The 13,353-nt window shown below is 40.2% G+C and overlaps 1 protein-coding gene across 1 annotated transcript; it reads right to left on the reverse strand.

The window, feature by feature from the left end:
• Positions 1 to 559: 559 nt before the first annotated feature.
• LOC118827054 lies at positions 560 to 2,884 on the reverse strand. Its single transcript, XM_036598271.1, has 3 exons — positions 2,817 to 2,884; positions 1,492 to 1,613; positions 560 to 1,292 (listed from the first exon to the last, which is right to left on the reverse strand). The coding sequence occupies exons 1-3, from the start codon at positions 2,817 to 2,819 to the stop codon at positions 695 to 697; spliced, it is 723 nt and encodes a 240-aa protein (XP_036454164.1). The 5' UTR covers positions 2,820 to 2,884; the 3' UTR covers positions 560 to 694.
• Between the last annotated feature and the right edge of the window lie 10,469 nt (positions 2,885 to 13,353).

Here is a 13,353-nt window from a genome sequence, read left to right on the forward strand (position 1 = left end):
CAAGTGAAATTGCTTCATGTCTGATATTTCTCATTTTGGGAATATTTGTGTTTGTTTAACTTTATTTCTGAACATTTTTATTTCAGTTGTTTTATTAGGTGAAGTTCTCTCTCTATTGGTGCATCATTTTGCTTGTTGTAAGAAATAATGCTTAAAAGAAACAACATTGTCTGCCAATACAGTGAGATAATTTGGTAGCTGTAGTATGTAAGGAGATTACTTTACTAATAAGTAGCATAATCTCATTAAATTAAATTAGCCACTGTGCCTCCGTGCCTCCCTCCAAAACAAATTAGTAAATCTACTTTGTATGTATACTTGGTTCGGGGGGGGCACTAGGCAGCTGTCTACCTTTACCTAGATCAAAGACCACCCCTGTTGGTAAAGCAGTGCTGTGCTGAGAGGAATCAAGATTAAAAAAGAAAAGAAAAAACTCAGCAGCAAATTTACAAAAGAAATGATCAAATCAGAAAAATAATCAGTGGATGATGTCACTCTCTGTCGGTTGATGAATCAATGAAGGCATCATAGATCAATGCAGCTTAATCAGATTATTTATTGGTGATGATTAGAGCTGATTACAGAGCAACGAGAGCGAGAACAACAGCAGAAGAGTAAACCTCTCTCAGTGAATGTGTGTGTGTGTGTGTGTGTGTGTGTATGGTGTGTGTGTGTGTGTGTGTGTGATTGTAATTCATCTTAATTCAGTGGAGTTGTTTCGGCAATATCCAAGGTTACTTCCTTCAAAACAACGACGACAAGAGTCAGAAGACCTAGAGGAGTTACAGCGATAGAGGGGCACACGGATGTCTATGTCTTCAAACTTTCTCGTTATATTTCTATTATCATTCTCAAATAGTTTATGATAGACGAAAGCTGTTGGACCTGGGTGCCCTTTAAACATTATGAGGTTATTTATAATGCAGCGGTCACTTTTCTCATTTAAGCAGGTATTCTTACAGGGGGAATTATAGGTGTAGAAAATAGCACAGCCGCTTTGATCTCTGTCCAGCAGAATCTTCATGTGGGAGTGTGCTGGGTTTGGTCTCATCAGCAGAAGGTACTCAGAGTGGAAGTTGGTTCTGTTTTTGGTTCCATCATCTTTCAGTGTTGCACCAATCAGCCTTTCCCCAACATAAGTCCGGTTAGGTCCTGTCATGGCATTTTTTACAACATTGGACTTAGAAGCATTAAGAGCATTCGTAAAGTTCTGCATTAGGAATTTTCCAGTACAGAGCTGAGCTGGGATGTTGACGGCAACTGCAAACTGACGTCCTTCACCTGGACTGTAACTGAACACACCAAGAACTGGTCAAACACTTTATCACACCTGATATACACCAAGACTGATTAATCAGAGCTTCTTAACCCTAGAATATTTTATGTGTTAATTATGTTATAAACAGTTGTCTATAACTTTATATCACTTAACATCTATCAAGATCAGATCTATCATCTACAGTGAGCAGGAATAGGTGATGTTTTGCTTACTTGTTCTGGAGGTAATGGACTATCTGAGCAAGATTGCCGTCATTCACGTACTGAACTTCAGCCCCTCTCAGACGGGGAGAGAGAAGACAGAGCAGGAGCACTCTCAGAGCTCCACTGACAACCTACACACACAAACACACACACACACACACACACACACACACACACACAAACAGACACACACACACACACCATACATAAACACACACACACACACATTTGACCGACAGCCGATTTGGTCAGACTCTGAAGATGAGACTACACTAAATTCCCAAACTGTCATCACCACTGAGCAGCTTTTCGGTCGGCAGCTGTGACAGAAGAACAGCTAAACAACCTGGAATCAGCTAGAAATGAACCCAATACCATTCACGAAATGTGAGGCTGTATCTGCGCCTCATTCACTAATGAACTCAGCTCATTATAGTAGATATTATTAGTATTATTAGTATTAATAGCGTGGAGGCTGTACCTGCACCTCATTCGCTAATGAACTCAGCTCATTATAGTATATATTATTAGTATTATTAGTATTAATAGCGTGGAGACTGTACCTGCGCCTCATTCGCTAATGAACTCAGCTCATTATAGTAGATATTATTAGTATTATTAGTATTAATAGCGTGGAGACTGTACCTGCGCCTCATTCGCTAATGAACTCAGCTCATTATAGTATATATTATTAGTATTATTAGTATTAATAGCGTGGAGGCTGTACCTGCACCTCATTCACTAATGAACTCAGCTCATTATAGTATATATTATTAGTATTATTAGTATTAATAGCGTGGAGGCTGTACCTGCACCTTATGTTTCTATTTTTTAGGGCATTACTAATTGCTTAATAATAGTTCATTAATTGTTTAGAAGCAGTCCTTAAAATAAAGTTTTACCCTGTTATTTTATGATAAATTATGAACATAAAAGTTATTTTGTGAAAATGAAGTAAATAATTCGAGATCTCAGTATACAAACTAAACATTATCTCGTAATGACACCAAAACAGAGTAAACAAATATGTGAATGCTGGAACTTTCAGTGCTTCTGTAGCTACAATTGTTCAGACAAGTTTATTCACGTTATGCTCAACAATCAGATCTCATTTCAAAGTCTGCTTAGATAATTAGCTCAGTGAAGCTAACCAGGCTGAGCGCAAGTGCGTTCCTGTTTACTACTGCACCTCTCACTGTTTCCTCCTCCACTTGTGTTCTGAGTGGTCATTCATGTAATACCTGTCTGAGTGGAGAGGAATGACCAGTTTCTCTGACACCTGAACTTAAAGATCTTGCGAAGGTAAAGCTGATAAATGGGAGGCTGTATCTCACCATGGCTGTCAGTGCAGGAGGAGTCTGAGGAGCTTCTGTAGATGAAGAAGAGCTGAACTTTCTCAGAAGAAAGTACTGCAGAGGAGAAACTCATGAACATTTATACCTATTATGGCTCCGCCTACTTTACAAAATGTATTAATCATTGTTTGCTGATTGGATGAGACGTCTGTAGCCAGTCCAAAATTTTTTCAGGACAAGAAGAAAACTTTCTAATTTGCAGTGGATGTTAATGTATCAGTACTTTTTTGCAAGTAATCTTGGCCCTGTTGCTGTTGGTTTGTATATCATTAAATTTTAACACAATGTAAAAAGTAAGTGCAGTTTTCAAATAATGCAAAAATTAAAAAAAAAGAAAAAGACAGAACTGTCAGTTTTTCACAGTGTGTGAAATGCTAATAACAACAGAAAACAGTGATTATTGACTTCTGATTCACCTGCATTCAAGTGAAAACACAAATACAATATTTCAGTTTTCAGCTTATGAACTCTGTTTTTGTAAATACAACCCCATTTCCAAAACAGTTGGGAAACTGTGCAAGATGTAAATAAAAACAAAATGTAATAATGTGCAAATCATTTAAACTCTATATTTCATTGAAAATAGTACAAAGATAACAAATCAAATGTTGAAACTGAGAATTTGTTTTAATTTTTTGAAAAATATTTGCCCATTTTGAATTTCAAGCCAAAAACACCCTGCAAAAAAGTTGGAATGGGGGCAACAAAGATTGGTAAAGTTGTGTAATGCTAAAAAAAACACCTGGTGGTTGCTTGACAACAGGTCAGTAACATGATTGGGTATAAACAGCATCCCAGAGAGTCTTTCAGAAGTAAAGATTCCACTCTGTGAAACACTGCACGATCAAATAGTGCAACAATTCAAGAATAACGTTTCTCGACGTAAAACAGCAAAGAACTTTTACTTTCATCGTCTATGGTACATAATATCATTAAAAGATTCAGAGAATCTGGAGAAATCTCTGTATGTAAGGGAGAAGACCAAAAACCAGTATTTGCTCACTGTGATCTTTGGGCCCTCAGGCAGCACTGCATTAAAAACAGACATGATTCTGTAGTGGAAATCACTGCGTGGGCTCAGAAACACTTCTGAAAACCAGTGTCTGTGAAAACAGTTCATCACTGCATCCACAAATGCAAGATAAAACTCTAAAACACAAAGAAGAAACTGTACATAAACAGGATCCAGAAACGCTGCCACCTTCTCTGGACCCGAGCTCATTTAAAATGAACTGAGCGGAAGTGGAAAAGTGTCCTGTGGTCCGACAAATCAACTTTTGAAATTCTTTTTGGAAATCATGGACACTGTGTCCTCCAGGCTAAAGACCACTCAGCTTGTTATCAGTACACAGGTCAGTATTTATGATGGTGTAGGGGAGCATTAGTATACAAGGTATGGGTAACGTGCACAACTATGAAGGCACCATTAATGCTGAATGGTATAAACATGTTTTGGCAACATATGCTGCCATCCAGATGACGTCTTTTTCAGGGAAGGCCTTGTTTATTTCAGCAAGACAATGTAAAACCACATTCTGCATGTATTACAGCAGCATTGCTCCGTATTAAAAGAGATGGGGGGTTAACTGACCTGCCTGCAGTCCAGACCTGTCACGCACTGAAAATATTTGGCACAATATGAAATGAAAAATACAACAAAAGAGCCCCTGAGCTGTTGATCTGCTGAAATTCTATATCAAACAAGAACAAGAAAACATTTAACTTTCAAAACTACAGCAGTGTCTCCTCAGTTCCCAAATGTTTACAGAAGAAGAGGTGATGAAACACAATGGTAAACACTTTTTGGAACGTGTTCTTGGCATCAAATTCAAAATGGGCATATATTTTTTCAAAAAATAATAACATTTCAAAATCTGATATGTTGTCTTTGTAGTATTTTCCTTTTAAAATATGGTTTACATGACTTGCATCCTATTTTTATTTTCATTCTGCACAGCGTCCCAATGTTTTTGGAAATGGGGTTGTATATGCTTATTCCAAATATGAAACCTGCAACATATTTCGAAAAAGTTGGAGCTTGTTTACATTACCTTTACTTTTAAAAGCACTCAATGATTGTTTGTAGACTGAAGACAGAAACTGATCCAGTTTTGAAAGTAAATTTTTTTGCCATCTTTCAAATGTACTAGTCTTCAACTGCACAACCATACCAGGCATTTGTTGATGTGTGTTGCATTTCATGAAAGCGCCACATGATTTCAAAAGGAGACAGTCAGACCACTCTAGAACCCGCACTGTCTGACTACACAGCCATGCTGTTGTAACACACGCAGAATGTGTTTTTGTCATGTTGAAATAAACAGGACGTCCCTGAGAAAGTTGGCAGCATGTGTTGCTCCACAATGTGTTTAGAGTTAATGGTGCTTTCACAGATGTGGAAGTTACTCACTAAAGCAGGCACTTCAACTCATCCAGAGTGCAGCAGCACGGGTTATTTACAAGCATCCTAAATTCACTTGTCACTCCACTACTGCCTTCTCTTCACTGGCTTCTTGTAGCTGCCCACGTCACATTTAAAAACCTGATGCCTATAACGCCAAAAATGGCCCAGCCCTTCTTTGCCTGATGGCAAAGGTCAAATTAAAATGATTATGAATATGCTGCCTGATGTGACATTGATTTACAATATTTTTTTTTTTCCATTCATGGTGGAGGGATACACGCAGGATGTTGTGAGGCAAAATAATCTGGTGAATGGGAAGGCCACCGAAGAACTGAACATATTGTCATGTTCCTGAACAAACGCTTATTTCAGATGTTCCACTATTTTCCCATCATCAACATTTCATATGAAACTCAGAAGACTCGTGTAGGTTTACGGGTGATTTTGGATAATAAATAAAATGTCTATATTTGTGTTGTCGTCATGGTGACCCCTGGTTCCTATCACCACCACTTTAAAGACATCTAAACATTTTCTTAAGAATCCAGTTTACTCAGTACAAGATATATATTCATAAAAGATCACAAAATCATATAGTTAACAGAAAATCACAAAGAAACCTCAATATTTAGTATTCAGTCTGTCCACTCTTTACCTTAATTTCAGCTTCCACTCTTTTCAGGAGAATCACTTTGAGTTTCTCAAAGAATCTGCAGACACACCTCCAAAGTTCAGTCTTAGAAGTTGGTTCAGCATTTTCTTCTTCTCACCATCCACATGAATATATTTAATGACATTAAGGTCTGGATTTTGACTGAGAATGCCAACAGCTGATATGTCAGCTGTAATCTAATGTTATATATATATATATGGCGGCACGGTGGCGCAGTGGGTACCGCTGTCGCCTCACAGCAAGAATGGCCTGGGTTCGATTCCCGGCCGGGCGACCAGGGTTGTTTCTGTGTGGAGTTTGCCTGTTCTCCCCGTGTCTGCGTGGGTTTCCTCCGGGTACTCCGGTTTCCTCCCACAGTCCAAAAACATGTAGTCAGGCTGATTGGACATGCTAAATTGCCCCTAGGTGTGACTGTGTATGTCTGTCTGTCTGCCCTGCGATGGACTGGCGACCTGTCCAGGGTGTATCCTGCCTTCCGCCCAATGACAGCTGGGATAGGCTCCAGCACCCCACCGTGACCCAGAAGGATAAGCGGTTTAGATGATGGATGGATATATATATATATATATATATATATATAATATATATATATATATATATACATACTCACAAACTGGTTATTATGAACACTATACTAATACCGGGTATGGCCTACCTTTGCTCTAAAATCACAACCGTTCGTGACATGGATTCCACAAAATATTGCAAACATTCCTTTGAGATTCTGGTCCATGTTGATATGACTGCATCATGCTGTGAATCACCAGTTCTACCACATCCCAAAGGTGTTCTATTGTATTCAGATCCAGAGACTGGGAAGGCCGCTGAAGAACACTGAAATCACTGTCATGTTTATGAAACCAATTTAAGCTACTTTTGTTCACACAAGGCAGGTTGGGTCCATTGATCCATGTTGTTGGCACCAAATACTGTCTCTACCATCTGTGCGCCTCAACAGAAATCGAGATTCATCATGTTCTTCCAGTCTCCAACTGTCCAGTGATAGAAGTGGAACCCAACATGATCTTCTGCTGTTGTAGCCCATCCACCTCAAGGTTAGATGTGTTGTGCATTCTGAGATGCTTTTCTGCTCAGTATAATTGTAGTTACTGTATCCTTTCTGTGAGCTCAAACCAGTCTGGACATTCTCCACTGACCTCTCTCATCAATAAGGCATTTCCACCAGCAGACCTCCCACTTATGGGATGTTTTTTCTTTGGTGCACCATTCTAAGTGAACTCTAGAGACTGTTCTCTGTGGAAATCAGACATCAGCAGTTAATGAAATACTTAAACCAGCCCATCTGGCGCCAGCAATCAGACCACACTCAAAATCACTGAAATCACATTTTTCTCCATTCTGGTGGTTGATGTGATCATTACCTGAAGCTGCTCCACGTATCTCCATGATTTTATGTAATGCGCTGCCTCCACACGATTGCTGATTGCATGAATGAGTAGGTGTACAGGTGTTCCTAGTAAAGTGCTTAGCGAGCGTATATCAACATTATTTTCTGCAGTTTCTCTTCTTTTTTCTGTTGTCTTTGTTTTGTGTATTTTATTATTATATAATTAGTCTGTGTATTCTTTGTCTCCAAGTGTTGAAACATAACCAATACACAAATGGTGATTTCCATCTTCTACTATGGGCATCTTGAACAATTATCTAAGTACTTAGGTGACATACATAGTATTTTAAAATACAAACTCAATTTCCAAAAAGATGTTTTTTCCCCCAAAAAGTTGGGACTGGAACATATTTACAACTGTGTTGCATCACCTTTCCTTTTAAAAGTTAATTTATGGACTGAAGATACAAACCAGATCCAGTTCTGAAAGTGGATTTTTTGCCATTCTTCAGATGTACTACTCTACAACAGCGCAAACATACTGGGCCTTTGTTGACATGTTTCAAACTTCTTGAAAGCGCCACATGATTTCAAAAGGAGACGGTCAGACCACTCTAGCACCCACACTGTCTGACTGCACAGCAATGCTGTTGTAACACACACAGAATGTGTTTTGTCATGCTGAAATAAGCAGGACATCCCAGAGAAAGTTGGCTTCTAAAAGGCAACATGTGTTGTTCCAGAATGTGTTTAGAATTAATGGTGCTTTCACAGATGTGCAAGTTCCTCACTAATGCCCCCCGATTACATGACAGACCCTGGATTTTGAACTTTACTTGGTCATGCAGGTTTCCTCTCTACAGTATCCAGAGGATTTTCCTTTCTTGGGAAGCCACCCAGGTGCTTCTTCAGTGTCTTGTCATCTCAAGGCTTGACTACTGCAACTCATTCCTGGCTGATCTTCCTGTGATTAGGTCCTTCAACTGATCCTAAATGCAGTAGCATGGATCGTCATCAATCCTCCTAAATTTGCTTGTCTACAAAGCCAAAAATAGACCACTCTATGTAAGAACAATGGTCAAAATTTAAATTATACCTCGAGCCCTTTGAGTTTTAATTAAAGCTTGACTTGACCCACCATCCTTCAAGATACATGGAAGACAAGCATCAAGACTCGTCTCTGTCCTGGAGCCCAGTTGGTGGAACGAATGTCCACTGGCTGTCTCAGCAGAGTCCCTCACGATCTTCAATCATAGAATGCAGATGCATTTCTTTCTGAAGTACTTAAATTATTACTATTCTAGTATTTACTTCAATGTTAAACATGTCCCTCAGGTACTAACTAGATCACTAGAGAACCAGCTTTAGAGAGAAGTGTGAGTTTCATCTCCAGTCCACTTCTTTTCTTGGGTATATTATTAGTTCAGAGGCTATTGTCATGGATGACCATAAGGTAAAAGCTGTAGTGAATAGGCCAGATCCATCCTCCGTAAAGGAGCTCCAGGGGTTTCTCAGTTTTGTCAATTGTTATCCTAGGTTCATTCAGGGTTAGCATAGAATCATCACTTCCCTGATCACTCTCATTAAAGGAGCAGACAAAAAACCTCACAGGTTTTAAAGGAAGCTTTCACATCTACTTAAATTGTTAAACATCCAGATCCATCAGAAAATGAGAGACTGGTGTAGGTGTAGTCCTGTCTGAATGCAGGTAGCCTACAGAAAATACGCCACCTGTTTCCAGTGCAAAATCTCCAGAAACTTGCAGGTAAACTCCTGCCCCTACTAATTCCATCATGTGCCTGGTCACATCTAGTGATGGACCTTGTAAGTGATTGATTGGATGATTGGATGCAGTGGAGTGAGAAGGTGTGGGAGAGGACCCAACAATTCATCGAGAGGGTCCTGCGCTGACACAAACCACAGGCTGGTCATCATTGTGGAGAAACCCAGTCGTTCAACTCCCAATATGGAGCCTGGGATTGGCTGTTGACCAGGTACTTCAGGTTTGCTAAGGGGAGTAAAAAACTTTTGCCTAAATATACCAGCCCGTTTAAAATATCTAAAAGAATTAGCAAAATTACCAACCAGCTTGATTTGCTGAGTCAGTATTGTGTTATTTCCATTCTTAATCCTGTTGTTCCACTTACATTGGATGCAGCCACACCTCATGAGATGTCACACCAATGGTAGGAGAGGAGAGGTTCTCCAGCACCTGGTTGACTGGAGAGGCTGTTAAGAAGAGTTAAGTTCCAGCTCGTTATGTCCTGGATCCAGGTTTGGTGGTGGATTTTCATCAGTACCATCCAGACAGGACTGTGTCCCAGTGGTCATCCTAGACCTTAACCCAGGGGTTGCCCTGAAGGTTGTCTGAATCGTTGTCCTCAGCTCCCGTGGTTTGTTTCAAGGTGTTTCTGGCAGCATGGGTGGTGGTCGTCATGGTTGTCCTCATTCCTCGGACTGCCCAGAATCCTTGGTGGGGGGAGATCTCACATGACACCCACACCTAAAAACACCACCAATCACAAAGGCCACTTCATTGCTCAACGTCACCTGCATCCTGACTGTTCACACCTGTAACTAGTTTCTGTTTCAGGATAAATACCTGTATGTTTCACGTGATCTTTATGAAGCATTGCCCCAGTCTACAGAGTATCCAGAATGTTTTTCCATTGTTTGTCTTTCCAGTGTTTTGACCTTCCTGTGACTTTGTCTTTGGTTTATCCCTTTCAGTTTTGGCTGCTGTTTTTCTAGATTCTCTATTTGGCTTTTTGACTTGGACCTGTTTTTGACTCAGCCCCATGTTTTGTGTATTTGCAAAGGTTTTGACTTTGGCCTGTTTTTCTATTACTATTGCTATTATTACTATTTTGCCAATTGTAACATAGGGTTTGCAGATCAGACACATGCGGATAAAAGTTAATCCGGAAGATTTATTCGGACAGGAGTAAACAGGGTTAACACCAGACCCGGTCAATAACCAGAACAAGCAGACAAAATTCAGGGGCATAGGCGAAAGTGAAGTCGAAAAAACAGCCAGAAAAAGCACATATACCAAAACAACAAAGCCAAGACAGAAGCGAGAATTGAAAACAGAAAAAACAAGCAAGGTCAAACACGGAGTAGCAATCAGAAAAACAAACGGCTTGGTATGCACAGACTAAGTAAGGGCAATACTTCACAAAGACAAGTTTCAAACAGACCGGTATATATACAGAGTAAAACAGGTGATGATGATTAGTATTCAGGTGACTGTGATCTGTTGGGTGGTTTGTGATTGGCTGGAAGAGTCTCATGACTGACTGAAGGATTCCCGGGAAGTGGAGTCCTTAGTGGTCTGAGAGTCCGAATGAGAACCAGGAAGCGTGACACCAATGCTCCTGTGATTCAGGCCATCTCATTTCTTTTTATCCAGAAGCATCTGACTAGTTTGTGCAGTGTTACAGGGCCTTTGTTGTCATATTTTGCAATTCACGAAGGTGCCACACAATTTCAAAGGGAGTCAGACAGTCCTCTCTAGCACCCACACCCGTTTTTGCCATTGTCATGTTGAAATAAGCATGGACATCCATAAGAAATTTGGCATCTAAAAGGCAGCATATGTTGCTCCAAAACGTGTTCAGAGTTATTGGTGCAAGTTACCCACTAATACCCCCATAGGCCCTGGATTTTGAACTTGACTCGGTCATACAGGTTTCTCCTCTACAATCTGGTGGATCCGACCTTTCCTCTCTTGGGAGGCCACCCAGGTGCTTGTTCAGTATCTTGTCATCTCAAGGCTTAACTATTGCAGCTTACACCTGGCGTGTCTTCCTACGCAGGACATCAGATTTAAAACCCTGATGCTTGCCTATGAAGCCAAAACGGACCAGCCCCTCTCTTCCTGATGGCAATGGTCAAAACTCAGCCCATGCCTCAAACCTTTTGAGCTTCAAGTATGGCTTGGCTTGACCTGCCATCCTTTGAACATGGAAGACAAGCATCAAGACTCTTCTCTGTCTAGGAGCCCAGGTGGTGGAACGAGTCCCTCACAGACCCATCTCTTTGTGAAGTACTTAATTTAAGACTAATCTAGCTTTTTTGGATGCATCTGGTAATTTCTGGCAGTTTCTTAGCTCAAGAGTACTTTGGGCCTATTTTTACTAGATAGTGTATAGTCTCTGAGTGGTCAACAATGCACTTTTGTATGTCACTCTGGATAAGAGTGTGTGCTAATTGCTATATATGTATATGTTTATGCTGTTAACAATCTGGATGCACCTTTATGTCATTGGCGTGGAGAATACCCCATGCATTATTTCCACAAACAATCTAAAAGGTTGACTTGTCAAACCAAAATACATGTTTCAGTCCATGTCAGATGGGCTTGAGCCCAGAGAAGTGAACTATTTTGGAATTAGGCTTGTATTTTATTATTCTAGCTTATACACAACTTTGTCCACCAAGTTTGAAAAGGAAATCTGAAAAACTTAATTTGAGCTAAAACAGTAATGATTAAGACATTATAGTGCTCCTGACCACCTTTTAGTGCTTTTCTTTACACTGAGGGTTTTAAATCTGATGGCAGGCCTCTACACTAAGCCAGGAAAGGTAACGCAGCAGTGGAGTGGCATGAGTGGAAGATTGAAGACGAGCTGTACTTCTGCATTCTGGATTAGTTGAAGGGCCTGAAGGCCTGCATAGGAAGACCAGCCAGAAGTGAGTTGCAGTAGTCAAGCCTTAAGATTACAAGAGCCTGAACAAGTGCCTTGGTGGCCTTTCAAGAGAGAAAATCCTCTGGATATTGTAGGGGAAAAACCTGCATAACTGAGTAAAGTTCAAAATCCAGGGTCTGTCATGTAAATGGGGGGGCATTAGTGAGGAGCAACATATCGCTGCTGTTGGAAGAAAACCTCGTATCTCCATTTTTGACGTTTTTCAGTTTTTGACGTAATTTGAAAATATCTATTACCCTTTACATTGTTTGTAAATTTCATGATGAATGGACTAAAAGAACTAACCCAAAATGACTTGGAAAAAATTCTGGTTCCATTGACTTGCATTAAAAGTAAAGTATGTTTTTTCCTTCTCCTGTAAAGTTACTATTTTAGAGAGACAAGGTTTTCTTCCGACAACAGCAATATGTTGCTTTTTGGATGCCAACTTTCTCAGGGATGTCCTGCTTGTTTCAACATGGCAAAAAACATTCTGCATGTGTAGCAACAGCATGGCTGTGTAGTCAGACAGTGTGGGTGCTGGAGTGGTCTGTCTGTCTCCTTTTGAAATCGTGTGGTGCTTAAAGTGCAAAATACGACAACAAGGGCCCTGTATAGTTGTGCAGCTTAAGATTTGTAAAACTGAAGAATGGCAAACAATTCCACCTTCAAAACTGGATCAGTTTGTGTCTTCAGTCCCCACATGATTGTATTGTTAAAGGAAAGGTGATGTAACACAGTGGTAAACGTGCTCCTGTTCTAACTTTTTTATAACATTTTGCAGGCATCATATTTAGAATGAGCATATATTTACACAAACCAATGAAGTTCATGAGGTAAAACATCAAATATTGTGTTTGTGTATTAATTAATACAGGTCAAACAGACTGTACTAATCTCTACTTTCTGTTTTTATTGACACTTCAAACACCGTCCCAACTTTTATGGAATTGTGTTTGCACTTTAAAATACTAGGGATGCTACCTGAGTACTCAGCTAACTGTTCAGGCATAACATTATGACCACCTCCTTGTTTCTACGCTCATTGTCCATTTTATCAGCTCCACTGACCATGTAGTTTCACTCTATAGTTCTACAGTTACAGACTGTAGTCCATCTGTTTCTCTGCATACTTTGTTAGCCCCCTTTTACCCTGTTCTTCAGTGGTCAGGACCCCCATGGACCCTCACAGAGCAGGTACTGTTTGGGTGGTGGATCATTCTCAGCAATGCAGTGACACTGAAGTGGTGGTGTGTTAGTGTGTGTTGTGCCGGTGTGAGTGAATCATATAAGTGGTCAGAGATGTAAAGCAGAGGTGCTCAGAGTGGAAGGTTGAGTCTCTGGAGTTGCACCAATCAGCCATTTCCTTAATATAAACTCTGTTACCAACCGTGTTCCAG

This window comes from Colossoma macropomum, unplaced genomic scaffold (genome assembly GCF_904425465.1).
Source record: "Colossoma macropomum unplaced genomic scaffold, Colossoma_macropomum, whole genome shotgun sequence".
Lineage (NCBI taxonomy): Eukaryota > Metazoa > Chordata > Actinopteri > Characiformes > Serrasalmidae > Colossoma > Colossoma macropomum.

Excerpts from the sequence above, each read along its gene's own strand:
- LOC118827054 (XM_036598271.1), bottom strand. Across the intron at positions 1,293-1,491 it reads GTCCATTACCTCCAGAACAA|TTACAGTCCAGGTGAAGGAC; the intron begins GTAAGCAAAACA and ends TGGTGTGTTCAG.